Source organism: Cavia porcellus, unplaced genomic scaffold, assembly GCF_034190915.1.
Source record: "Cavia porcellus strain 051 isolate PalLab524CR breed Dunkin Hartley unplaced genomic scaffold, mCavPor4.1 scaffold_28, whole genome shotgun sequence".
In the NCBI taxonomy this organism is placed as follows: Eukaryota; Metazoa; Chordata; class Mammalia; order Rodentia; family Caviidae; genus Cavia; species Cavia porcellus.
In genome coordinates, this window is record NW_026947511.1 from 21,486,893 (window position 1) to 21,513,832 (window position 26,940).

The 26,940-nt window shown below is 38.1% G+C and overlaps 1 protein-coding gene across 2 annotated transcripts in view; it reads left to right on the plus strand.

The window, feature by feature from the left end:
• Positions 1–26,940, plus strand: part of Arid5b (AT-rich interaction domain 5B) — a 175,089-nt gene that overhangs the window by 69,062 nt on the left and 79,087 nt on the right. For both annotated transcript variants that reach the window (XM_023566736.2, XM_003473575.5), the window contains exon 4: positions 16,025–16,255. In XM_023566736.2, the coding sequence (XP_023422504.2) occupies positions 16,025–16,255 (231 nt within the window). The remainder of the gene's footprint in view (positions 1–16,024; positions 16,256–26,940) is intronic.

Sequence of the window (26,940 nt, forward strand, 5' to 3'; positions counted from 1 at the left end):
GGAAGGATTAAGTGAATCTAAGCGTGTGATGGGACTTTATATAAATTCTGAGGTGTTATGCAGATGAGTGATTATATTATGCATAATGAGCTTTTGTAATTATGCAGTGTTGCTCAGAGGATGTGCTCAGGAAAAGGGGTTGAAAGGAATGGGGCAAGTGCTGGAATCATCACTGTGGGGTGTGTTATGTCCCCAAAATGTGATCAGAGGGACACTAGTTTCTTGAGGTGAGCCATGAAGGACAAAACAGCAGAGAAAGGACAGGAAGGTGAAGGAGAGAATTTCATGGTAAAGTAAATTCAGGGAAGACAGCAGTCTATCTCCTGCATGTCTGTTAGCATAGTCAAGGTTTCAAGAAATATCTGTACAACTTTCTATTAAAATCAATACTTTCTGTGATACATTAATGTTTTTCCACATACTATTAGCATGTTTTTGGAATTTACCTGCAAAATAATGGTGATAAGGGTTATCTGCTGGGTGTCTATTACGCACTATGATAGCGTAACCACTTTTCATCTAGTAACTCATGTATCCTTCCAGAAAGCCACTGTTTGTAAGTCCATTATACAGATTAGGCCCCCCAGGCCCTGAGATCATACCTCATATTTCCTCAGATCATACCAGTACGAGATGGCCAACATCCATGTCCTGTAAGTCTGTCATTCACATGTGCTGCTTTCTATATATAGTTGAACTAGGGGGTGCATGCTTTTCCAGCTACCAAAGTCATTGATCTTCATGCTTATCATTACATTAGTACTGACAAATTGCTAGACCACTGGAGCCAATATTATGAGATATGTAAATTTTAATGCAAAGCATACTTTAAAGACTTTACAAAAGAAATCAGTAACTCCCTGATTTTAGCTTTGATATCTCCTGGGGCCCTCTTCCAGATAGCTCTGTTCTCTTCTTCCATGTAATTTTATTCACATTTAGTTCCAGGTTTGCTCCTATTGTGTGCATTGGGAATACCTCTGGTCCTTCTTACCAAGTATGACTCCACACACCCAGCTCAAGTGTTCTCATTCAGATGGTGGAAAGGGGAACCCAAGAATTTCTATTTAAACAAGTCCTCCAGTGGTTCTGATGTGGCTGGTCCACCCAGCACATATCCTCTGAATGTGAGGACGTGCCTGGTTACCACTTGCCATTGGAGGGCTCTCAATCTAGAGGAAGGCAGACTTCCACTTGGTTCAAGTGAAGATACATTAACAAAGGAAGGACTTATAAAAGTGGGGTTAGGGTGAAAAGAGCTATGAAGGGGCAAATAAACGCTAGTTGATATTAGGAGGGGAACGGAGGAAATAGCACTACCTGGTGTGAAACGGTGTTGGAGCTGAGAGAAAGCAGGAAAAATACACCATCACGACTTCTTTCATCCTGCATCCCATCTACTGCTGCTATCTTCTGTTGGTTGAACTACACAGAAGCCAGCCTGAGAGGGAGCCTAATAATCTAAACTTCAGGGGTTCACAGAGTAAGGTGGAGAGATAGGTAACAGACTACTCGGAGGTAGGGTGAGGTGAGAAACCCAAACAGTGAACATCCAGAAAAGGAGACCAACCTTACTTGAAAGTCTATCATGTGCTTCACTTATTTTAGGGTGTTAGGGATTCAAGCATGCTGAGACTAGTTCCTGGCCACCAGAGGACCCCAAGTCTACAAAGGAGAACCCAGTATAAGCAAATGAGTATAGTCAAATGTTAACATCTTAGGAATTAAGCTCATTCCAGTGATCCACATAGCTGATTTCTGGGAGAAATAATATGGTCTCCAAAACAAGGGTAAACCAGGCCAGCTAGTAAATATTTTAGGCTAGTGGCCCATAAGGCATTCATCACATTTATGACTCTGTAAGTACAAAACAGGCATAGTTAATATGTAAATGAGTGGACATGGTTGTGTTGCAATACAGCACAGGCTGGATTGTGTACATAGTTTGCCAACCTTGTGACTCTAAACCAGAAATACCTAAGAAATACCTAAGAGATACCAGGGAAAGGAGTCTGCTATGTTGGGAGCTTGTGTTATGAAGCCACAGAATGTTAACAGGAATTAATATATGAGCCATCAGCAGTTTATTTCTTGTACACAATTAGTAGATTTGGATAATAGAGATTGAGGCGAAGAGGCCATTTGCAGTGCAAATGATTTTCAGAGGGTAATGGGTGAAATTATGGGAAGTGTGAGCGAACCACATTCATCCTCTGCCTGTGTTGCATCAGCTTCTTCCACACTAACACTGTACCAAGAGGAAGTAAAACAGAGCATATCTGTGTCATCAGCTTTCAGTGATATTCTTCCACAGTTCCTTGGGAGAGCACATTAGAAAGTGCTAGAGATTTTATATGACCGCATTGCCGTGAGATTGAAGAGTGTTTTCGGTTTCCAGTCGGTTTTATAAGTATCTCCTTCAGATGTTTAACTAATTTTCATATTGCTCACACTGGAAAAAGAGAAAAGGAAGAAGAAAATGCCCCTCCTGGCTTCAGAACAGAAAGCAGGGCCAATGGATGATGGAAATGGCAGCAGGTGAATCTATGGCTCGTTACAGCAGGAGAATAGCTCGATCCCAGACAGGGCTCTGACCGGATTTCAGAGTGGAAGCTTTAAAAAGAAAAGCTCATTATTTTACTTAACTTGATTTTTGCTGTATTCACTAGAAACTAAAGGTGGCAACCTGGAATTTCTACTGTGATAGCAACACAACTGCTATCTTTGACCTTTATGGGAGTCCTAGGTATCGAAAGGTACTTTAGCAGCTTTTACTCCTGTTCTGTCTCCTCTCCTGCTGTATCTCCTCCTGCTTTTCCTAAAGCTCAAAACTGAAAGGCACCTTTGGGATCATGTCCGGAACCCAGTACAGTCCAGGCTCCTCCTCAGACTCTGTCTAACTCAGTTATCTTCAAATTTCTTCTTGATGGACTTTCTCAGCTCTGCTCTCCACTATGGAGTAGCTCGTAGCCACCTGCAGTGATTAAGCACTGGAAATGCTTGTGCAAATCACAAGATGACATAAATGTGAAACACACATCACATTTCAAAAATTTAGCGTGACATATGATATAAACACTATTACTAAAATTCTTTTTGTCAATGGCATGTTGAAATACTTGGATCTAGATAAAGTAGATCATTAAAATAATACATTTTTATTTTTGTCTTTGTTTGGTGTAGCGCTGGCATTGAACCCTAAAGGCTGTATCCCTGAGCAACATTCTCACCTTCTTAAAATTCATTTTTATTTTGAAACAAGATTTTACTAAGTTGTCCAGGACAGTCTTGAACTTGTCATCTTCCTGCTTTAGCCTCCCTAGTAGTTGGAATTACAGGCCTGTGCCACCACATCTGGCTCTTTTTATTGTTAATGACATGTATGACTCACATTATATTTTTATTAACACTGCTCAAAGGATTTTTGAAAAGAAAAACTGTGCCATTGCCCAATTTTAAGTGGACTTCTAATTGTTTTTCTCATGATTTTGAATGAGTTTTTTTTTAATAGGTAAATGTTAAACATGATAGAAAATAAAATGCTCATTAACTATAATTACAATGAACATTGTACATGACTTGATGAATTTGCTTTAAAATGTGTATTTAATAAAGCATAACAGTTCTAAAATAAATCACATAAAGTTTTTATCCATAGGTTTAGCCATTTTATATCAAAGATATCCGATATCCTTGAAGATCATTCTAGCTCCATTTTAAGAGATCAGCATCATTAACCTTTATTACTTTGGCTTTTCTGAATTCAGAGCATTCTAACATAGGCCAAAGTAGTACTTTATCTGTGCTGCCAAAATTTCCCTTTAACAGAAATATGTGCAAGAAGGGAAAGATCAAGAGCCTGTGGTTTGACATCTTAACATTTCAATAAAGGAAGTGTCTCCAAAACCCATATTTTGATTTGATTCTTTATCAGTCTTAATAAAACTACAAGTGGAGGTGAATGTTAGGTAAAGGAGACTGACCATACTGATCAGGCTCATACCTGGGCAGAGAAATGGAAGAATAAGTAAGATAGAAATTGAAGATCTGCCTCATTCCTGTGTAAGTTCTCTTCAGAAAGCCTTCTAGGGCCCTCAGGGTAAAGATTCATCAGTTTGAACATTGATTGAAGCTGAGTCACTGGTGGAAGACAGAGGCCTTTGCCCTCCTTTCTTGGTGAGGCACTCTGGGAGGCCTATGATAAAATGAAAGAAAAAAATGCAACCATGCAACTATCGTCACCTTAGGATATGCACTCCCAAGATTCAGTGCAGTTGTTTGGATATGGCTCATAACTTTGGGGGTGAGTCAAACTCTCAGTTGGTAAAGTAAGACACAGGGAGAGACAATAAATGCAATGTTTGCCTAATTCATAAGAAGGTCTTTTGCCAATCTGCAGAACTGTTGGGTAGATATTTTTCTCCAGATTGTTCAGCCTTTTAGGAAGAGCTGCTCGTCCAGAGCCCAAGGTAAAATGATGACCTGACTGCTCTTACTCATTGATGAAAGAGTCATTGATGAGAGAGATAATTATTGTAACACTGTCCACAGGTAATTACATTTGTGGACATTCTCGAAGATCTAGGAAGGATACCAAAGAGTTAGGACACTGGTTCAGTGCCCTCCGGCACATTATATCCTACTTCTGCCTGGAGAAAACACCCCTTTTCCTCCTCAGAAGTAAGCAAGAATGTATCAATATGACAAATACAATTCTTGTATGCAACTTTATACAATAAAATATATATAACATAAAACTGACCATTTTAGCTATTCTCAGTGTATAATTCAGTAGCAATAAGTCTATTCATAATATTACAAAACTATCCTCCCCCATCTATTTATAGAACTTTCTCATCACTCCAAACAGAAACTCTGTACCTGTTAGGCAATAGCCATCCTTCCAATGGCCTTGCCTAGCACCTCACAATCTTCGCTTTACCTTGATCTCAATGAATTAGCCTATGTTAAATATCTCGTATAAGTGATATTTGCTCTTCTGTGTTTGTCTCATTTCACTTAGCATAATGTTTTCAAGGCTCACCTATAATGTACCATATATCATAACTTTATTCTTTTTATAGATGGTATGGATATACCACATTTATTTGTCCCTCCATCTGTTGATTGGTGGTTGGTTTTCTACTTTTGCTTATTGTGATTATGCTTCCATCAGCAATGATGTATAAGTATCTGAGTCTTTGTTTTCAAATCCTCCAGGTATAAACCTAGTGACTGAATTACTGACTTACGGAGTAAGCCTCTGTTTATATTCTTAAGGAACTTCCAGACCCTTTTTTATTATGAATGGGCCATTTTACATTCTCACCAGCAATATTATAAGAGCCCCAATTTCTCTGAATCCTCACCCATCTTTGGTGTTGTTTGTTTCTGGTTTTTTTTTTTTTTTGTATCTGCCATCCCAGTAGGTTGAAGTCGTTTCTCACTGTGGTTTAGATTTTCATTTCCCTGAACACTAATAATGTGGCCATTTTGTCACATTATATATATATATATATATATATATATATATATATATATATATATAGAGAGAGAGAGAGAGAGAGAGATGTATATATATACACAGATATCTATTTAAATCCTTTGTTGTTTTAATTGGCATTTTTAATTGGATTGTTTAGCTCTTGTTACTGAGTTGCAGGACTTGTTTTTGTATATGATTCTCTCTTGAAAGTTTTTTCTCCCACTGTATATCTTTTTCTGCTAGCTTGATCATAGTGTTCCTTGGTTCAGAGAAGTTTTAGATTTTGGTAAATGTGCTTGCCTGTTTTTGCTGTTGTAACCTGTGCTTTGGTTGCCATGCTTAAGGAACTTTGTGAAATAAGGCCATAAAGACTTCCCTATTTTCCTTCTAAGAATTTAGAGTTTTGATTTTTAAATTTGATTTGTTGATTCAATTCTAGTTGATTTTTGTGTGTAGTATGATATAGGGGTCTAACTTTATTTTTTTGCTTAGAGATATCCAATTTTCTCACTACCATTTGTTGAAAAGACTGCCCTGTCCTCACTGAAAGGTCTTGGCACCCTTGTCAAAAATTAACTGGCCATCAATGTGAGGGTTTATTTTTGGACTCTATTCTTTTCCATTACTGCATACATCTGCTCATGTGACAAGACCATCCTTTCTAGCTACTATAACGTTGAAGTAAGTTTTAAAATCCAAAATCCTAAATTCACCAACTTTATTCTTTATTTTCAGGATTGTCTTGTTTACTTAGTGGTTCCCTCAAAATTTCATAAATATTTATATGTGTATATATATTAAAAAATGCAGACAAAAAAGGAAAAAGACAAGAATTATAGGTCATATCATATCTTACAACACTTAGTGTTAATTATTTTTAGGTATTAACAAGGCTATGGAATACCACTTTACACACTTTACACCCAGTAACATAACTGTCAAAAAGACAATACCAAGTGTTGTCACAGATTTAGTGGGAGTTACATCCCACTAAAGATGGGAATGTAAAATTGTATAGGCACAGGGCTGGGGATTTAGCTCAGCGGCATAAATGCCTGCCTTGCAAGCAGGCAGTCGTGAGTTCAATCCCTGGTACCAATTAAAAAAAAATTGTATAGGCACTTTGGAAAACAGTATGATAGCTCCTCAAAAGGGTAAGCATAGAGTTACCACCTGAAGTAGCAATTCTCCAGTGTATACATAAGAGAAATGAAAGCATATGTGCACTCAAAAACTTTTGCACAAGCATCGATTATTCATGACAGCTAAAAAGAGTAAATAACCTGCGTGCCTATCAGTGGATGAACTGATAAACAAAATGTGTATGCATCCAGTGGAATGTTATTCAGCCATAAAAGAATGAAGTTCCAATGGTTACTACCACATAGGAGTGTTTAAAAACACCCTGCTAAGTAAACTGAGCCAGTCACAAGAGATCATAATGTATGATTTAATGTATACAAATGTCATGACAAGGCAAGTCTATACATAATGAAAGATAATTAATGCTCATCAATGACAAACAAGGGGACTAGGAGCCAAGAGAGTTGATGATTTGTTTGAGGAGTAGTGAAAATCTTCTAAACTTGATTGTGGTGAGAGATGCCTGACTCTATGCTAAAAGCACATTAGAGTTGAGGGAATCATAGCCCGATAAGACTATGGAAAAAAGATAGGAGGCTGAGCATACTATTTCATATTTTGGGGGTTTTTATTTAATGTAACAGAAGCCTCTTTGTAAGACCTGCTATGTCATTTAACTTATTTTAATGCCTATGCAGTTTAAGTGAAGTAAAAGTACCATTATATACACATACAAACGTGTATATACACATGAATACTCTGTGTGTGTGTGTGTGTATGTGTGTGTGTGTGTGTGTGTGTGTGTATAAAATCTCAGTTCAGAAACTTTCCATGATTCTAGCCACAGAATTTGCTCATGATTCTGGCTGCAACCAAACTGCAACCATCGTAAGTATACAGGGAACACAGAATGAATTCTGAAACCAGAATCATGGAAATAAATGTGTGAACTGAGGCGCCACTTGTACATGTAGGGTATAAAGTCTTCTACGTGGTAGGTATTAGATTATCACCATTGGTCAGTCCTACATTGCTGGACGTTCAGTTCTCTTTTTTCTGACATAAAGTATGTTAATAACTGTTAGACTTCGCCGGGTTAGTGTTGACTATTTGTGAAAAAACCATGCATTTGAAAGTCAAAAAATATAGTGATTGCCATTTTGTTAAGGCTCAAATCTGTATCTCACATGCTATAAGACAGATGTGGAAATTACTCATTTAGCTGTTGATCGGTGCAATACCTCACCTGAATTAGGATTCTTCATGTGTTAGAGTTCAGCAGAGTATCTTGAATGTCAAGGTTTTATACAACTCCTGCTGTAACAGAACTGTGGCCTTCACAATGGTGGCAGACATAGACAAATCCTGAGGAATAAAAAGTCATGTAGATATTCCCTAGAGAAGGACAGCACAAGTTGTTTGAAATTTTAAGGCCAATTCTGCTAATAACGATTTAGTTTTTACTTCTTACAGCAACTTCATCATGCATGCCATAGAGGCTAATTGAGTGTTAAGCAGTAACTCTTTGAAAACCAGGAGAGGGTTGAGTTTGTGTGAGTTCAAATGTTTAAATTAATCTCTGAGAAAACTTTCAGCAAGAATTTCAAGTAGGAAAAATCTTGTCTAGATCCTGGCTCCTTGATGTCCCATGAGTTTTTATATTTTTTTCTTCAGATATTAAAATGTATCTATACTAAAAATGAGGGGCTGACTGTGAATTAAAGGTAAACCAATATGAAAAGCAGGCAAATTAAAGTGGCTCCTTCCTCCAGAATCACACTTTAAATATGGTCACAACTTCACCTACACATCAGTCTCATAGTGAGGTGTCCCCAGTAGATACACTTATTGCATAATCTTTATCTTGCGTGGCATTTCAATTCGACAGAGACGAGCCATATGGAAATAAGATGCAAACTTTTCAAGATGAAATCCAGAGTGGCTTCTGCATGTGGCTTAGAATTCACTGGAGAGGCTTCCAACTGTGGCTTGTAACTCAGTGGCCATTTGGGAGAGCGCTGGAGGTGGAGCTGGCTGGCTTCCCAGTGGGTTCATTTGTTACTCAGAGTGATGGCAGTGTTTGGTTTTAATTTAGTGTTGTCTTATTTCCTTGTTTGAGTGATGAAACAACAGTAAGGGAAAAACTGCTGTTAACATATTAATATGTATTTTTATATTTGATTATCTGTCTCTGTAAAGCATCTTGCTTTTGGAAACACCCACCTAAAACTCCTGGTTTAACATTTGCATTATTCTTTGTTCCATTTTCAACTGTGCACTGATACATCCTCTCTCTCTCTCTCTCTCTCTCTCTCTCTCTCTCTCTCTCTCTCTCCTATCTGTCTTTTCAAGTTCTCCACTGATATTTTTGTTGCCTATCCTGGGAAGATCTGTGTTTTCATTTATCAAAACGAATGACAAGCTGGGGACCATTTAAAGTAGTTTTTTTACTTAATAAAACCAATCTCCTTGCTCTGTTATGTTAAAAGTACATTATCTTTTTATTGGCAGTTCTGTATGGCTGGGTCTGTTTTCTGTCTAAGCAATCTCAGAGCTGCCCCACTTGCTTACTGTGTAAAGAATTACAAAATCATTAGGGGTGGAGCCACACCAGCTGACTTACAGTACAAACCATTTCTCAAAATAACCACAACAGTGCAATACTGATGTGTAATTTACGTCACAGTATGTTTTTATGAAATAGTTTGTGGCATTTTCATTTCTATTCCGGATGGAATCTTGTTCTCTCTCCCTTTTAATCAGGCATTTAATTTATTTTTATTATTAATATTTTCCACTCCATGTCTTGGCATGCTTCCAATTTAGCAGCTTTGATGAAGGAGGCGAAAAAAACACAGAAAAACCAACTGATTTTTCCTTCACTGGTCTCCCTAACATCAGTTTAACTGCAAATGTATTTTCCACTTTGATGTGTACTAACTTTGAGTACTAAGTTTACTGCCTTAAGAGAGATTTAGAAATAGAGAGGGACACATTCCACATTTACACAGCACTATAACCATGAATTGATGAAGTTGATGTACAACTTTGGAATTTTAAACACTTTCAGCCAATTCAGACTATTTAGTCATATACCCTTCTGAATTTTCTCTTTACAAATGTCTTTCTGTATAATGTCCTGTAATTAGAACAGGAAATCATTGAGTAACTGTAAGATGAATAAGAGCACTTAGACTGAAAGCAAAATTACCTTCCGAGAAATTATATTCTTTTTTTTTCCCTGCATGTTACAATGTTGGTAATGATAGTAACAGCTGTAGCTACTCTTATCTGTAGAATTTTCATGCTTAGGTTTTCTGAAATAAAAAATTTCATTTTCAGTAATAATCAAAGACGAATGGAAAGAAAATAGGAAATGCCTAATTATGACAAATATTCCGTGTCACAACAGAGCAGCAATTAAATGGAAACTTCAATATAATTGTCAATAGCAGTAAGAATTGGAATAGTGCCAGGTATATAAAGTTGATGCTTTTCCTTTGGTTGGTTGCTAGGAGCACAGTGAAAAGTCTAAAGCTTTGAGAGAGGAATGTCTAATGTAATAAGATAACAGAAGGAAGCATAAATCATTGTGAGAGCCTCTCATATTGACATTATTTTACTTAAATTGTTTCAAAACTAGACATCAAGTTTTATAACATAAAACTTTTTATTGGCAGTTCTGTATGGCTTTTTATAAGCAAATTCATATCTTCTTGGAGGAAAAAAAAACTGTATGTTGCCTTTGAAGCATTAGAACATTGTGTTTCAAAGTTAACCTTCATACATATTTGGAATCTTTTAGGTGAAAATCTTTAAATGTTTGTTTCTATTGGCATCCAAATGCATTTGCCCTAATACGATTAAGGGAACTAAAGGGCAAAATACTTGGCAGATTTTTCAGTTGAGGTAATTAGGTGCAGGAAGGAACATGCATATTTTTTCCACCAGTCTCTATAAAATCCTGGTGTGAAGGGTTTTTTAAAGTTTTTTTTTCTAACTTACTGATGTTAGAAGTAGATTATAGTGGTTTTCAGTAAGCATAATAGTGTGATGTTTCCGACACAAGCCTTCCTTCCTCTCCCCCTGCCCCCAAATTAAAAAAAAAAAAAGTTACATTTCTAAGTTGTGTAAGAGATAAAAGCAAATTTGTCCTAGAGAATTTATGTTTAGAGCCTTCTGTGCGTTTGGCCATCATTAAGTATTTTTTTAAAAATAGCATTATGGATATTTGAAAGTCAATGCTCCATTAATGCATTGTGTTTGCTATTTCATGCATCCTTTTTTGTACAAAGACAACTTGAGCAACACACTATTCAGAATGAATGCCTGCTCTTACCCCCCCCCCCAGCCCTCCCCACCCCGGCCCCACTCTGAGGATTAAAGCAATGGTGTACAGTTACTGTTTGAAAAGCTAGGGTGGAGTTTCACATTATAATTACAGATTCTCTGTGGAATTCTGTTTTGGACTTTGAGAATATATAAATAAGTGAAAAATTGACATTGAGAGAGGTTAACAAAACGTGTAATTATGATATAAGCACAGGATTAGAGTAATTTTGGTTGAACATTACAAGCGGTGTACTTTAGGTATTAACTTTTAATAGGCAAAGTTCTTTTAAGTGAGGTTGAAATGAAGTTTAGTAATTTGGGGTCTCTTTTCCCTTTGAATATTTCATTTTAAAATAGGCATAGTCACTTTTTTGTGGGGAGGAGGAATTGAGGAATTGGATGATATTTTAATCAAATATCATAATGGTGGTTCAAATTCCACTCTTGGATACCAGCAATTTATTGCTGATCATTTTCTGTTCATGAGAATTTATATCTATATTTATATCTATAACTATATCTATATCTACATATATTAGAGTGTGTTAGAAGAATATTTCTTAGGCTAATACTTTTATTTCTTTCCCTATGTGGGTGTGGTTGAAAGAAAATCTTTGTTTCAGGAATATTTTGCCAAACAAATGTGCAATTTATCCATTCTTTATTCATTCTTAGACATATCTGCTACACATGAATTAGAAATGGGAGTACGCCTTACATAGCATTTACTGGCAACCCTTGTTTCATGAGTAACTGCATAGGAATATTTATCTATATGAGTATAAAACATAAGGAGGAAGGGAGTAGGTGTGGAATTTAAGAATTCTTCAAATGATTGTTTAGCTTTATTGGTCTTCGTAGGGTACTAGGGCAAAATAAACATGCCAGCAACTGGAAAAATTTTTTGTAGCTGTATCAGAAGGAAATTAACTTAATGCAGAATCTTAGGAGGATGATGCAGGATCATCGTTTTAGATCTGGAAATCTGTCTCAAATTCATAATTCTATACCTTTTCCTGTTAGAGTGACCACACTTAGTCTTGAGGGAGAGTCTCTCTGGTAAAATAAGCTCACGTGCCTATGCAGCGGTGAAGAGGCTGAGGATGTCCTCATGACACCCACACAGCTGGCTTGGCTGTTTCTAGTCTTGTATTTCCTCTGGATTCTCTTTACCCACACCTCACAGTAACTTCCATAGGAGCTCACTTCCCTCTTGGGCTTTTTCTGGCTTTGTAAATCTGAAAGACAATTCCTCTAGGGTTATCTAGTTGCAACATTTGAGGTTTGCCTCTATCTAAACAATTTCAAAATTCTGGTCCAAATAGGTGTTTCTGTTAATAAGCAAGAAAATTATTAGAATTTTTGCTTTGGCATTGCCACATTTAGAACAGACCCCACTGTGCCTCTAGCTTCTGAACATGGAAAGAATTTAATGGAAGGCGTTAAATTATTAGACTTGCAAAATTTAGTATTGCAAAATTTAGAATTTTAAATAGAATTAGAATTTAGAATTTTAAGTTGCAAAATTTAGAATATTAGACTTACAAAATTTAGGGTTGGTCCTGTTCCCTGTTACATCAGTAGAAACTTGATATAAGTGAAAGATGCATCAATAATATTAAATTGTTATAAGAATCGAGAACTTCAAAGTGATAGCAAACTACTTTAACCACAGCAGAGTAAATCTGACATAACAATGAATTAATTCTACAATTATCTACTAAGTTTGTCATGTTTCATTGGATCAAAGGTCACTATCCTCATCTCTAATATTGTAAATCAGTTAAAACTCTATTATCTTTACTATTATTATTGAGACATTTTTGTCAAAATGAAAAATTCATCAAACTTGAGGTTCAAAGATGAGAGGAGGGTCTCCCATCCATCACTTTCTAGCTCTTTGAGATCACAGATCACGCACTTAGGTGTCCTATCTTAACTTTTGCCATCTCTAATTTGGGAAATATTAACAAGTCATAATGCTAACAATAAGGGAACAAAAGAGATATATTACACATGAAAGGCCTCTGTAAATGTTACTGCTTTATTATCAATATCAGAAATAGCATTAATATTTGCTCTACTTTCTAAATAGGAAAACAACCAATCAGCCCCTCATATTTTTAGTTTAAAAAGTCTATTTTTTCATTTGCTTTCTTCTATAATACACACAATGACACTGGAAAATCAAAAAAGATAAAGGAACATAATCTTATATTTTGCTTTAGATACAAGAAGGGTTGGAAAAAAAATAATAATTTTTCAAAATACAGATTTTTATATATCTGACAATTATGTGTATTGTGCGCAGTTCCGAGACCTCTCTCAGAGACACTGTCTCTAGAAGGAATGGACAGTAAAAGGGCATACTGCTGCGAGTTTAGGGTGGAGAAAACTTGCTGTTTTCTTTTTTCCAACAAAAAGAAGGATTCATAGTTTGGCTAATGTTTTAAGAACTGCATGAAGGAAAAGGGAATAAATGTTTTGAGCTCGGTTGAGGTGGAGAGGTAGAGAAACAAAAAGAATAAGCACAGAAGACTGCTGGGAAGCCGACTCCGCTCAGAACAACGAATTAGGAAGCGATTAGAGATAACATTGTCATGAAAAATGGTCAGAGATGGACAGCATGGAGGAAAGTATTGTGGGTCCAAGAATCCAGGTGACATCTTCTGTGCAAATGATTGTTCTTTCACCTTCTTTCAACCCGAAAAGCACAACTTTCTCCATTTTATTCCTAGAACAGTTGGAGAAACTATTGCAACTTCCCCCTTTCATAGAAAACCAATGGAACAACCAAAGTTGGCTTTGGGGTTCATCAGTGTTTACCATGTTCTATAGTTCTTACTGTGTAAGAGAGATGGCATTAAATGCTGTTTGCTAAAAGGACTAAGCTCTGGCAGTTCGTGGTCATGGCCCCCTCTCCTTCACAAGTCACAGACAAATAGAGTATGATAATATAGAATGTAATAACATAACTGACACATTAAGGACTGCTTCTTGAAATACAATCCAGATGCTTTGGATTCCTCAGGATGTTTAGTGAATATTTCCATGAAAAAATTTTTAAGCTTTAATTCTACAAAAAGAACAAGCTTGGACCTGGTGTTTTAGCTACAGTGTCCTAGTTTGTTATAATAATCTCAAATTGATATATCGCAGCATCTGAAGAGTATTCATTTGGGGACTTGCCTTCAATATACAATGTATTTCCTTTTAATTAAGTGTACCAGCTGATGAAGTGGCTGCCCACAAACCAGGCAGGAGTCTTAAGAAACGTAAGCCATTAAAAGATGGCATCTTGCAAGCAGCTAAATATCTCCATTCGTGGAGAAGCTTCCAACCTGAGGAACTAAGTGAACATAATTAGAAATACATCTGGGTATTGGCCTCCTATCTAAAAGGTCACATGCACACCTTTCATTGGTACTGGTTATGTTTCATTATTATGTTCCGTCCTAACTCATTCGTCTCCCACTGGTTACCAGATGGCCATGATAATGTCAGTATCCTTAACAACTGTCTTCCGCAAGTCCCCGCAGCATGGTGAGGGCTCGAAATATTGAGTGTTTTCCCTCTGGATAAACAAGTGACAAGTCTGGGGATGGCTTACAACCGTGCCGATAGTGTGGTTATGGAGAATGATGGAAAAGTGGATCATGGAGCCTAAAGTCAGCTTAACATTGTGTATATGGCATGCTACCAAAGGAAGTGTTGCCTATTTCTCTCTGATTTTTATAAGGGAGCAAAATATATAGTGACATGTAAATAATCATTAGGATTCACTGACTTTGCTGAAATACTCTTCTGAGTTAAGTTGCTTCTGATGGAACTCTCACAATGATGCTTGGGGAGTCCTCTCAGCATGGTTCTATAAGAGATGCCAAGTTACCAGATGGATTTGAGGAACATTAAAAGATAGGGGGTATAAATGAAGGGAGGGTAGAGAAGATGAACATATCAATCAAGTTTAGATAGATCATGTTTCAATGGCCCCTAAACCATAGCACTTAAAACATCAAGAGATGGGGCTGGGGATTTAGCTCAGCGGCATAAATGCCTGCCTTGCAAGCATGTGGTCCTGAGTTTGATCCCTGGTACCGATAAAAAAAAAAAATCAAGAGTTTATTTCTGCTTATTGTGTATATCTATTTTTCATGGACAAGAGGCTCTGATTTATATTAATTTTACTCCAGGATCCATCCTAGGAGAGGAGCTGTTATCTGAATCACTATAGATGGCCAGAAATAAGACAAAAGGGAATTATAGTTATGGTTGGTGGTGCATTGGGGTTTTTTTTTGTTGTTTTTTTGTTTGGGGGGGGTGGTTTGAGAGAGAAAGTCTCACTTGGTGTTTCAGGCTGACCTTGAACTCACTGTGTAGTCCAGGCTAATCTCAAACTCATGGCAATCCTACCTTGGCTTTCCAAAAGATGGGATTCTTTAAAATGACCACTGCTTCTGTCATATTTCATTGGCCAAAACAAGTCACATGACCTCTGGACTCCCAAAAGACTCCCAAAAGGAAACAGAGCCTTTCCTCCGGCTCAGAGAGAACAGGAAATATTTACCAAAGAGCAATAATGTGAACTGGAGAGAAGGTAACAGTGCTATGAGGGCCCATGGACACCTCTCCAGAGACAAATGACCTTTTTGAAGGCCCCAAACACTTACAAAATTTCACAATTCAATGTAAAAGTGATACCAAACTGAATATGAAGAAGCTCAACAAATCGATTCTTTTTCCTACCATAATAACTATAATGCTTAGAAAAATTTGTTAGATTCTCTCAAAATAGTTTTTGATTCTACTACTCATCAATGACACAAACATAACTTTAACATGTCCACAGGGCTATCTCACTCTTTTCTCCAAATGAGATTGTGCTCTGAGAGAAGGCTGTGCGTGCACGTGTGCATGTGTGTGTATGTGTGTGGCTGGGTTGATAAAGCGAGCCAGGAGGATGCCGACATTGCCATAGTGGGATACACATGTAGTGACATAAGAACCTTGAGGAAAATGATCTCCTTAAACCAAAGCCAAAAACAGTTACAAAAATTATGTCAGGGCTGTGAATGCTCTCTGTCTCGGCGAGCAAATGATAATAATGTTTTCTCATTCATTTAGGGGAAGACGAGGAAGAAACGAATGTGATTGTTCTCAGCTACCCTCAGTACTGCCGGTATCGCTCCATGCTGAAACGCATCCAGGATAAGCCATCTTCCATTCTAACGGACCAGTTTGCATTAGCCCTGGGGGGCATCGCAGTGGTCAGCAAGAACCCCCAGATCCTGTACTGTCGAGATACGTTTGACCACCCCACTCTCATAGAAAACGAGAGCATATGTGACGAGTTTGGTGAGTCCATATCTTTCCTACCTAAAACTTGTGTGTGCGAACGGTTGTTTTCAGTTTTGGGGAAGAGTAGTGAGGGGGGGAGTGGGCTATGTTCACAAACCCATGTCCAGCCCACCCTCCCACCTTACATTATTCTCCACAGATCTCTCCTTTGTAGATTATTCGAGTTCCAGTTATCCTGTTTAACCATCATGGGCCTCAGCATGGCATCTTGAATGTGATTCTTTATGATCCCGGTAGCCCTGTTGCTGATCCTGGAAGGGGGTCCACTTCGTTGTGTGAGCAAAGGAGGCCAGGATGTAGTGATCCAAGAAAGAAGGCAGGAGAAAGCAAAGAGAACGAAGACATCTAAGCTAATTGAAGTCTAAAGGCCATGGCTTTTCTGTTTATAAACTGTTTCATGAGAAGCAGTTTATAATTCTGGCTTATCAAGTGATTCCACCTATCATGAGGAAATAGAGTTTGTATTATATTTTCCTCCCTCAAAGAAAGATGGTTTCTCTTATGTGAGAAAACCAAAATATAAATAAAAACATAGAAGACACATGATAGGAAGTAGGGAGAGAGATCTTTCTCTAAGGGAAGGAGATCAAGAAATGGAGGAGAGAAAAAAAAGAGGGAAAGGAGGCGAAAAAGGAATTAAGATGTATTGTGTACATGTATCAACTCCTACAAGGAGTGTAATCATTATGCAACGCAAACATGTACTAACAACAAAGAAAAACTAAAAACAAACCAAATTCCACACAAAAATATTTATCATCATGCTTTTAAGTATTTAAATAGCCTTTTTACTCAAGTAGATAAATGTATCTGGTATATTTTTTTAAACCCTCTTTTTCAGATGAGCATTTGAAAACCTTTTCAATACCCGTGAGTTTTTCTTCTTTGTCCCCAGCTCCCATGATCTATATCCTGCTTGCTGCTCATGAGGACTGTAAATTCCTGACGAGAAATAAAACTGAAAGACTGTTTTCCCTCATTTAAGAGCAGTTGAAATTAGAGTTTCACAATATAATATAATGAAAAAAATGTTTTAACCTTTTGGACTAATTTAAGAGTTATTAGTCATCAAGTTTCAAAGCTGCTACATCTAGAATTGGTAATAGAACTTCCAATTCAGCCCTCGTCACATTGTTGTTAAGAGTCACTAAATTGGTTTTAAATGTTCTCACAAACACAAGCGTCTGACTTTTGAATGTTTCCCTGGACTTCGTTCTGTTACAGCTAATTTCAGTGCTTTTTTTTTTTTCCCCTCTCTTTTAGCTTCTTAAAGTAGAAGCTTTCTTTTTGGAATAAAGGTACCTTTAAAGAGCTTCTAGAGGGCCAGCTTAATAATTACAATGTTAGAGGTTTTAGTTAATTTTGTACTTCAAATGGTTTATACTTTTTAAAGTAGCTCATGTTAGGAAGGGAACAAAAAAGCTTATTCTGACCTGATTCGATCGCCCTCACCAACTTCCTCCTCCACCTCCTGTTTTTAGCCACACAGTTAACTTTCCAGAGAACACCGAACAGCCTTTGAAACTTCCAACTGGTCATACTTGAGACTGACATGGGTTAAAGTGTTTGTTAAAATGTGGCGCTGGGTTTCTCCAACCAACTCACAGTAGAAGAACATAAATTTAATTAGTGACTAGCATTAAACAAATGTTTCTAATATTAAACATTGCCAGATGACTGAAACACTTCTGTCAGATTACCGAGAGTGCCAGGGGACCCACGGGTGAATTTCTACACAATATATATTCTGAACCACACGTTTGGTGACTTCAGTAATTGGTCAAATGTAATTTAGGTAACAGTATGCCTAGGCTGTAAAAATCAAATTTTATTAGCCATATCACCAGGTGGATGAATAGAAAAGCTGATGGCAAAGAGTTTATAGCGTTTATTAGTTACACCTTTGACACATGAAATACATAAATTGCTGTAAAATACCCCTAAGGTCCTTCTCAAAAGGACGGTATCTCCTGCCCTATGATGGAATGATGTATTTTATTGGCTAAATATTTTTTGCTTTCTTCTAGTAAATAGGATTATGGGGTGGGGGGGTATGCAAAAGATAAATAAAACATAGTTCTTGCTTGTTTTGATGATTTGAAATCTAATCAGGGAAGACAGTATTATTGCACCTGAAAAGTTAACTCATATTATAGGAAAATCAATAATGAAGCATTCGGCAATTGTCACAGAGAACAAGTGCAGTAGAAATTTAGTAGTGGTTGGGAGTGAGTGGGCACAGCTGGAGGTAGGAGTCAGGGTGAGAGGTCAGCGTAAGCATCTTAGAAAGGGCAGAAATTGACCTGGTTTTAAGAAACAGAGATTGGGTCAACTGGGCATGGTGGTGCTCACCTATAATCGCCGCATTCAGGATGTTGAGGCAGGAGGATCTTGCAAATTCAGGACAGGGTGGGCTACAAAGTGAGCCCAAGGCCAGCCTGACCTGCATAGAAAGACCCTGTCTCAAAAAAAAAGAAAGAAAGAAAAAAGACAGAGATCAGGCTTTTAGGAAACTGTTAGAAAATTACAGATTGTTTAAAACTTACCTGCCTCTCCATATTAGCAACTAGCCACCCTCAAGCTGGGTCAACTGTTGCCCCCCTTAGGTGTGTTCTGCCCCTAGTCACTGCCCTTTTAGGGAGATTTACACATGGCCTGGTGCCCTCTCTACATGAATGTAAACAGGTGGAGCAGACCTGAGAAGAACACAGGAAGTGGCTTTGGAATTAGAACTGGCTCTCGCTCTCACATAGGGACCCCCGACATTTCTCCTCCATCTAGGTAGGGCCTGTCTGGCTTACCTGCCTTCCCCAGATTCACTTCTGAAAGAGACTTTTCTCTGTGCGACAACCTTGCTCAGCCGCCCAGACAGCTCCCCACTCCTTGCTATTTTAATGTTGTCCACTGAATAACAACTTTAATTGAACAATAAAAGTAAGGCTTTTAAATCCACAGTGAGTCCCTGCAAATAAATTCTCTGAGGAATTTTATGAAGCTGTTTAATGAAAAGTTTGATTAGAAACTATTAAAGAAAAATACAATAGATGGAATTTCATCATTTAATCAAACATTACAGTAGTGTTGTTTTGATTTTTATTTACATCGAGCTATTCAGAATAGTGTAAATATATCCTGGTTTTAATTAACTACCCTCCTTACTTGGGAAAGGTTATTATAGGCTTGAAAGATTTTGATAGCGCACCATCTGTTTTCTTTGCTGTGTTTTATTCAAGTCCCTTCCTTGCGTACAGCACTGCACAATGTCTACACCTATGACATAAGCATAAATTGAATCATATTAATGGTATGCAATCAACAAGCTCAGGCTCCACATCCTCTTTTGTCAGTTACCCTTAGCACAAGAGACTTGACTATTTTTAAAACTAAAGCAATGGACGTCCCGGTCAAGCATTGGGAAAACTCTTTGTATTGCACATGTAATTAGGAAATAAGATTATAATAACAAAGAAGGGAAAGAAAGCAGCATAAATGACAGGCTTTTCTTCATAAAAATCTTTAACCCATGCATAATTCTTGCCCCTACTGTCCTATTAGAATCTCTTGACATGAGAATTTTCCAACAACCTTTTGTCTTGTTTTTACCTCTTTTTATAGTGATTCCTCTTTTATAAAACACATACTGTCATTTATATTGTATTACTGTCTTTGCTTTAGAAAGAACATACAGGCAAACATTTTGTCTATGTTTGCTGTTAGAACAATAAAATGTCCACGATTTTGTAATGCACAGTGTTTACATTAATATCATACAGATTGATTTCACTTGTGTGAAGTGTTGACAGCTAAATCCAAACAGAGGCACTTGCACTATAGCAGATAAATGAATTACTTTAAGGTACTGGCTCCCATCAGAGAGATGAAAAGTAACCCAGAATACACAAATGAGAGAAAGTCAATTCTTAAAATTATGTGGGCCCAAATGGCTTAGGATAGGAATGACTTTAAAAAAAAAAAAAAGACATGTTTTATTTTGTTCTGAGTTTTGAATTGCAAAGAGACACAAGAAATCAAAGTCATACTTCTATGTTTGTTGGCCTCAGAAGGTGTAGGATGAGCTTAAAGGAAGGCTGTGGTCATTCATGTGAAAAGCAAAGAGATGAGATGGACTGTCACCAGGTGGTTGGTCCATGTGTGGACACCATGAGCTTTAATCCTCAAGGAGAAGAACTTGGCTGTGTCAATATGGAGACTTCTATCTGCTGTGAGGCTGCAGAGGAGGATAGCAGGTTATAGTAAAGAGTCTAAGCTCACAGGCAAATCCGCCAGGTTTAAATCAGGGCTCAACCATCTGATTCTCTGTGCCTCTGGGCAAGCGACATGAGGTCCCTCACTTGTCCCATCTGTAGAGCTGGGCAATTACAGCCAGCTTGCTGGGCTCAAAAAAAGTCTGGATTCAATTGATTTTTTTAAAAACTCTTCTTGATAAATGAAGATTCTCTGCTGTTTCTGTCAGTGTCTTAGGTCTTGAACAACTTACATTCATTAAAAATGACCTTGTTTGTTGAATAATAGAGGAACCCAGAGTCTTCCCAGAACTTTACTGGAAATGGCACTTTCTGCTTTTATAGTATGCTTTTAAAGGGGCTTTTTGCTTCTGCAGTGAATGTTCCCTTTCCATTTTTCCCATTGGTTGAAATAATGACGTTACAGACAAACAAGAAAAAGCAAAGGAAGAAAGAAGAACAGACGAGGGGACAAAATCTTGAATTTTTTATGAAAGAAAACTCTGAATGTATAAAAGGATTTTGAAGTATAAAAAACAAGCTGGACTCTGCCTCTTCTCCTCTAAACATCACATGTTTTTCTGGAAATGAAAGGAAAGGCAGTTGTTTTTTTAAGGATCATGGGAATTTAGAAGGGAGTAAACATTTTTTTTCCTTGCCAAAGTAAGTTTCATGGTCACAGTGGATTTCGATGATCAAATGGCTTTGTTCCTGGCCCCTGTCCACGTTCAGGCTATCACTGCCTGCCTGTGGTGCCCACCAATCTCCCAAATGATAACAAGACAGACATTTTCCTCTAATTGAAAGCAAGTGGGAAAGGAACCGTGCTTCTTGTACATTATTGTTTATGCAGAAGACCTGAACCTTCAGAGGCCTCACTTCTCTGTCTTAGAAATTTTCTAAAGGTTTTGCTGATCGGGAGAGAATGGTCCAAGTAAATCAGTCTTGGTGTTGTCTTCTTGTTGCCCGTGCCACTGAGAATGTTAAGGGTTTTATAACATAGTGATCCAAATCCGAAATAATCTGTTGGTGGAGGTGTATCAGGAGTGCGCCATCATAAATGCAGTGACTGGGGCTGGGGATTTAGCTCAGCAGCATAAGCGCCTGCCTTGCAAGCAGGCAGTCATGAGTTCGATACCTGGTATCGATAAAAAAATAAAAATGAAAATAAATGCAGCAACTACCGCATAGACTTGTCTTCCAAGACAGTAAGGTGAAAAGAGGGCCTGAGAGCAGACCTCCTAAGAGAGAGCACATGGAATCTGGGAGATCATCTCTTTTGGGGATTAATGTAAAGAATTTTTATGCTGTGACTATAAATTAATTTACAGTCATGATCTATGGAATTGGTAAAGTTAGTATATTTCTTTCCTTCCTTTTTTTTTTTTTTTGGAAGTTTAAGGGGGATTTAAAAATAACTCTGAACTCTTTCTGTGGCTGAGTAGACTCTAGTTTGTTAACTTCTTTAGAATCATGGACACAATAAACTCTTGTTTAACCCAGAAAGAAGAATATGTCTCTGTACTGCAAATATTTCATCTAACATTTCATTTAGAAAAACAAGAAAGATCGCCCACTATATTAACAAGATCAAATATTCCTCTCTGGTATAAAACAGATATTTTTTATCAATGAAGAAAATATATATTTATAGTAAAGAAAAGAACTAGATTATTGAAAAATCACAGACAAAATATGCTGGTCAGGAATGAAAATGTTAGAATAAGGTTCAGAATAGATCTAGAAGTGATCAATTCTTAAAATTCTCTTGATACATAACCCCTTCATTCCTTTCTATCAGGGAAACTAGATTGATTCCCCTGGACCATCCATGAAGAGGTCTGGGGATGCTTAGGCCCCAGCATGGTGCCTAGTGTGGTGGCCTCTCAATCATTCATTCATCCATTCATCCATTCAGCCAGTGTCTATCACACTTGTTATTTTTTACTATGCATTGTTCTGGTCCCTGTGTATAACAGGTGTGAATGAAAGAAATTTCCTCTCAAAGTGCTTACATGGTAGCATGCAGAAAAGGGAGTGACAAAATGCAAGGTGATCATGGATTAGTTGTCATAGAAATAAACCTCTCAAAATGGTTCCAAAGACTAAATGAGTAAAAGCACTTAGATGATACATGGTGAGTATTACGGAAGTGCTTGTCATTAACTGACTTCTGCCTCTTTCATCACCTAACACAACCCTAACCCCATATTGACTCCATAGTGAGTCCTCAAAAAACACCCTCAAAATTGTTTCATATCTACAACTGGGGAAAATGAGATATTATTTGATACTAAAAATTATTCCCCGTCTGTACAACCCAGAAACATTTATTTGTCCCTCTGCATGAAATGTGTTTTCCCAAGCACCATGGGTCCAGTTCCTTCTCATCACTGTGTCCTCAGCTCAAGTGTCTCTGTCCCAGAGTAATCTCTAACCACCCCTCTTCCATAAGTTCAGCTCTCTCCCATCCCTCAGTGTGTAATTACTTTCCCATAACTCATCATTATCTGAAATTAACTCATGCAATTGTTTATTTATGTGTTTGTGGGCTGTCTCCCCACTCCCTGCACATGCTACAGGTGAGCTCTTGATAATGAAAGTGCTTTATTTTCTATCTTGTGCACAAATATGTGCCCAGGGACCAGAACAGCATTTGGCATGTAATAGATGTTTAATAAATGTTAGTTAAGTAAATGAATGGATAAGTATACACTCCAAGCCAGGATTATTGTTATCTGTGTGTTACAGATAAGGACACTGAAGCATAGTAACATTATGCACCCAGAAAGTGCTCAAACTAAGACTTGAACCTAGATGATCTGACTTGACATGCAGGACCTTCTCCCATTCCCCACGAGCTCAGATCCTGCTCAGGAAAAGCACACAGGATGCCTGACAGCAAACCCTTTGGAAACACATAATGAAAGCAGCATTCTAGAGAATGAATATGCAGTAAGTTCTATAGGATTTAAGTGGGTAGATCGGTATATGTAGGGTTAGTTAAGAGAAGAATGATCATAAAGACAAAATCTGAAAATCAGTGGATTGGACTCAAGAAACCTTGGAGGAGTGGCAGCCCCTTTCCTCTCTCATCTGATTCATCTGGTTCTGCTTACATCATCTCTTGCTGTTCTGGGGTCTCTTCTCTCCATATCACCCAGAGGGATCACCTCCCTGACTAACCCTCCTAGGGTTCCTCTCTTATCAGAGAAGCAGACGCATGTGAGGCCTCTTTAAGAGCTGAAACTATACATTTAGCAGTTGAAATGGGGCAGATAGTAAACAGCCCTGTGTTCTCATGAGCCCTTTAAGACATGGGCTTTTGATGCTGACAGGATTTTCATTATACACCTCTCTATAATTTTCTGCTTAGAACACATTGGTTTCCCCAACTTGGCATCCTTCTTTAATGAAAAAATTATAGGCCTAATTTCAAAACATGAAATGTATGCAAGCTTTCCTGCTTCTGTCACTTCTTTATTCCTATAGCACATAAATCATTTTCCTTTTTAAAATTAAATTTCGCTTGCCATGATTTGGTAATGGGTTTTGAAAGGAGACAGAGTAGCCAAGCTCTTGGCACAAGAGTGCCTGCACTGCTTGCTCAGGAAATCTTCTCACTGCTATCTGGCATAGGCCTCGATTTCATCATCTGGGCTTCATACTCCCTTTGGAACTGCCTAGGAACTCTCTCCCTAACAATCCCTTCTCTGAATGGCCTTTTGGGCCCTCCAGCCGCCATCTTGGAAGACTGGGGGAATTTAGGCATGGAATGGAATGGAATTTAGGCATTAAAAGACTAGTGCATTCTTGTGCTCCCTGGGTGTTTTTCCATTCATTTATGAACAGTGACTACGTATGAGGAGGAACTCCAGGCATTGTTGGGACACTGGCCTCAAGCGACTTAAACACCAAGTTATCTGAGATAAAACATGGAGCAATGGTCCACTACCAATATTATTTGTAATCCTCTTACCAGCCCTGCATTTTTACCCATGAGCAACCTTAGAGATTTTAAGCAGCTTCTACAGGGTCATAGGCCTGGCTTAATGCTGACATAGCTTTACTAATCTTGCATATACACTCAGGTCTGCTGTCCCGGATGGGCACATTTTTGCCCTACAGAGTGACAGAAACATGCAGCTAAGAGTTAAAAGTTATTTTGAGGCTAAGAAAAAATGTTATCTGCCAAAGCTTTGTAAACAGGAAAGCTTTGCCATGTAATGGGCCCTGCAAGGGATTCTGTAAGGGCTAATTGAAGTTAAAAGATGCATGAAGGAGGGCTCTGATGTCAAGGCAAGTTTCTTAGAGGAGGTGAATCTCCAACTGGACCTTGAAGGATTCAAGTGGGAAGACAAGCGGTAGAAACGACTTAGACTTTGAAACTCAAAGAAAGAGTTGTTTCCTGTGCCATTTTTAGCTTTCAGCATAGACGAAAAGCAGGCTCCACAAGCAAAACTCTTTTCTTCCTAGATGTTATGTTCCCAAGAGAGCATGTGCTCCTGAGTGCTTCTCTCCTGCACCCTATTGTGGTTGGGACCCAAGGGAGGCCTCTTGGAAGGAAAATCTACTTGTCTTTTATTAAATCACCCCTTTCCCTGGGGTCCTCTAAGGAAGCAAAAGAGGGATGTACCAACTTCTCAGTAGCAGATAAAGGAGCACGATGCTTGCTTGATTTCCTGACTTGTTAAAAGGTAGATTTTAATCATCTCTAATAGCTTGCTTTTTGTCCTTTCTCTGTTACTGAGAACTTTTTCAAAGATGTTTTCTTTTGTTGTTTTTGTGTTTTATTTTCTCCCTAGTATGAAAATTATTGGCTTTACTTTCATCTTTCATCACTGGATTTTAAGCTGCTTGAGGGAGTAAGATTATATCTTTTATTCACATTTTTGACAACATGCATTTGTTGAAGTAGTAAGAAAACTTGATGCTTTCCAGAGGACCTCAAAGCCCGTCACCTTACTCCTGTCTTAGATGAGTTATTCTCTCTTCGTCTCTGTCTCCGTCTCTCTTTCTGTTCCTCCTCCTCTCCCTCTGTCTCTCTCTATATATATATCTCTGTTTCTCTCTTTTCCTGTGTGTTACTAGGGATTGATCCCAGGGTCTTCACACTGAGCTAGGTCCTTAACCCCGCTATACATTTATATTTTGAAACAGAGTCTTGCTAAGTTGCTAAATTGCTCATGCTGAGCTTGAAATTGTGATCATTCTTCCCGGGCCTTCCACAGTCCTGGGATTATAAGCGTGTACCACCAAACTCAGGTAGGAGATATATATATACATATATTGACCTCAATCTTTCAGGTTTAGCTTACTGTTGACTTCATCCTTAAGGGAAAGTATCTCGGTCAATGGGGCCAGATTTTTTTCCTCAACATTTTTATCTTTTCAAACACAAGGAACATTCTTCAGAAATTGCTCAATATCGTTGGTTTAAGATTGTTAATTTTTTACCAGTTTTCTAATATCCTGGGGTCTTCACAATTTATGAAGGTGTTCTTGCTGAGGAAATAGTGTTGTCCTTAAATTAGGATTAATATTAACCCATATTCAGAGGTCATTGTGTTGACCATGCCAGCGTCTAACTTGCAGACTTTAGAATTCACTGAAAATAAAGCAATTCTGGCTGATCCACTGGCATCAAGACACTGCCGGTTTCTAACTAAAGTGTGCATTAGGGTCATAACGTAGAGGACAGTTCAGTCTTGAATCATATCAGCAAGTGTGAAGGAGGACTTGGCTGGTATGTTCATTGTGTAGAAGATGACTCGGTGGGTGGCACTAACTCTTTAGGGATATTTTATGAGTCATTGGCTCTGAATGGTATTTGGAGAAGACACTTTATATCTCTCAAGAGAGTCCTGTGGAAGATCCCAGATAAGGCAGGCTCCTGTCACTCAAAGATTAGCAGATCACACTTTCTTCCTTTCAGTCCCTGGAGTGAACATCGCCTTTGAAATACACGGGGTGGCAATACTAAGGATTAAACCCAGGGCCTTTGCAGTGAGTGAGGTACATCCTCAGTCTTTTAAAAAAAAATTTTAAAGACAGGAGCTTACTAAGTTTCCCAGGTTGAGTTTGAACTTGCGATCCTCCTGCCTCAGCATCCCAAAGTACTAAGAGAAAGCAAATATTTTAACAAGGATATCGCACTTCAGCCCTGCCATTCAGTCTTCCTGAGAGTGAATGCCCTGCAGGCAGAAGGGAGATCTTCATACTTCTCAAAGCACCTTCACATAGTCTTGCTGCTGTGCAACTCTGAATTGCGGGGTGACAAGTGGCATTGACTCTTCCTCCTGGTCAAGAAATGCAGTGGTTAGAAGTTAGTGCAGCGGTAAATCAAGTCACATAGAACTTGAGCACCCATTTCTCAGCTGGTGCTCTCAATGCCTTCCCCCAGCTGTGGCCCGGTACTGAATGCATAGCATCCTAGCT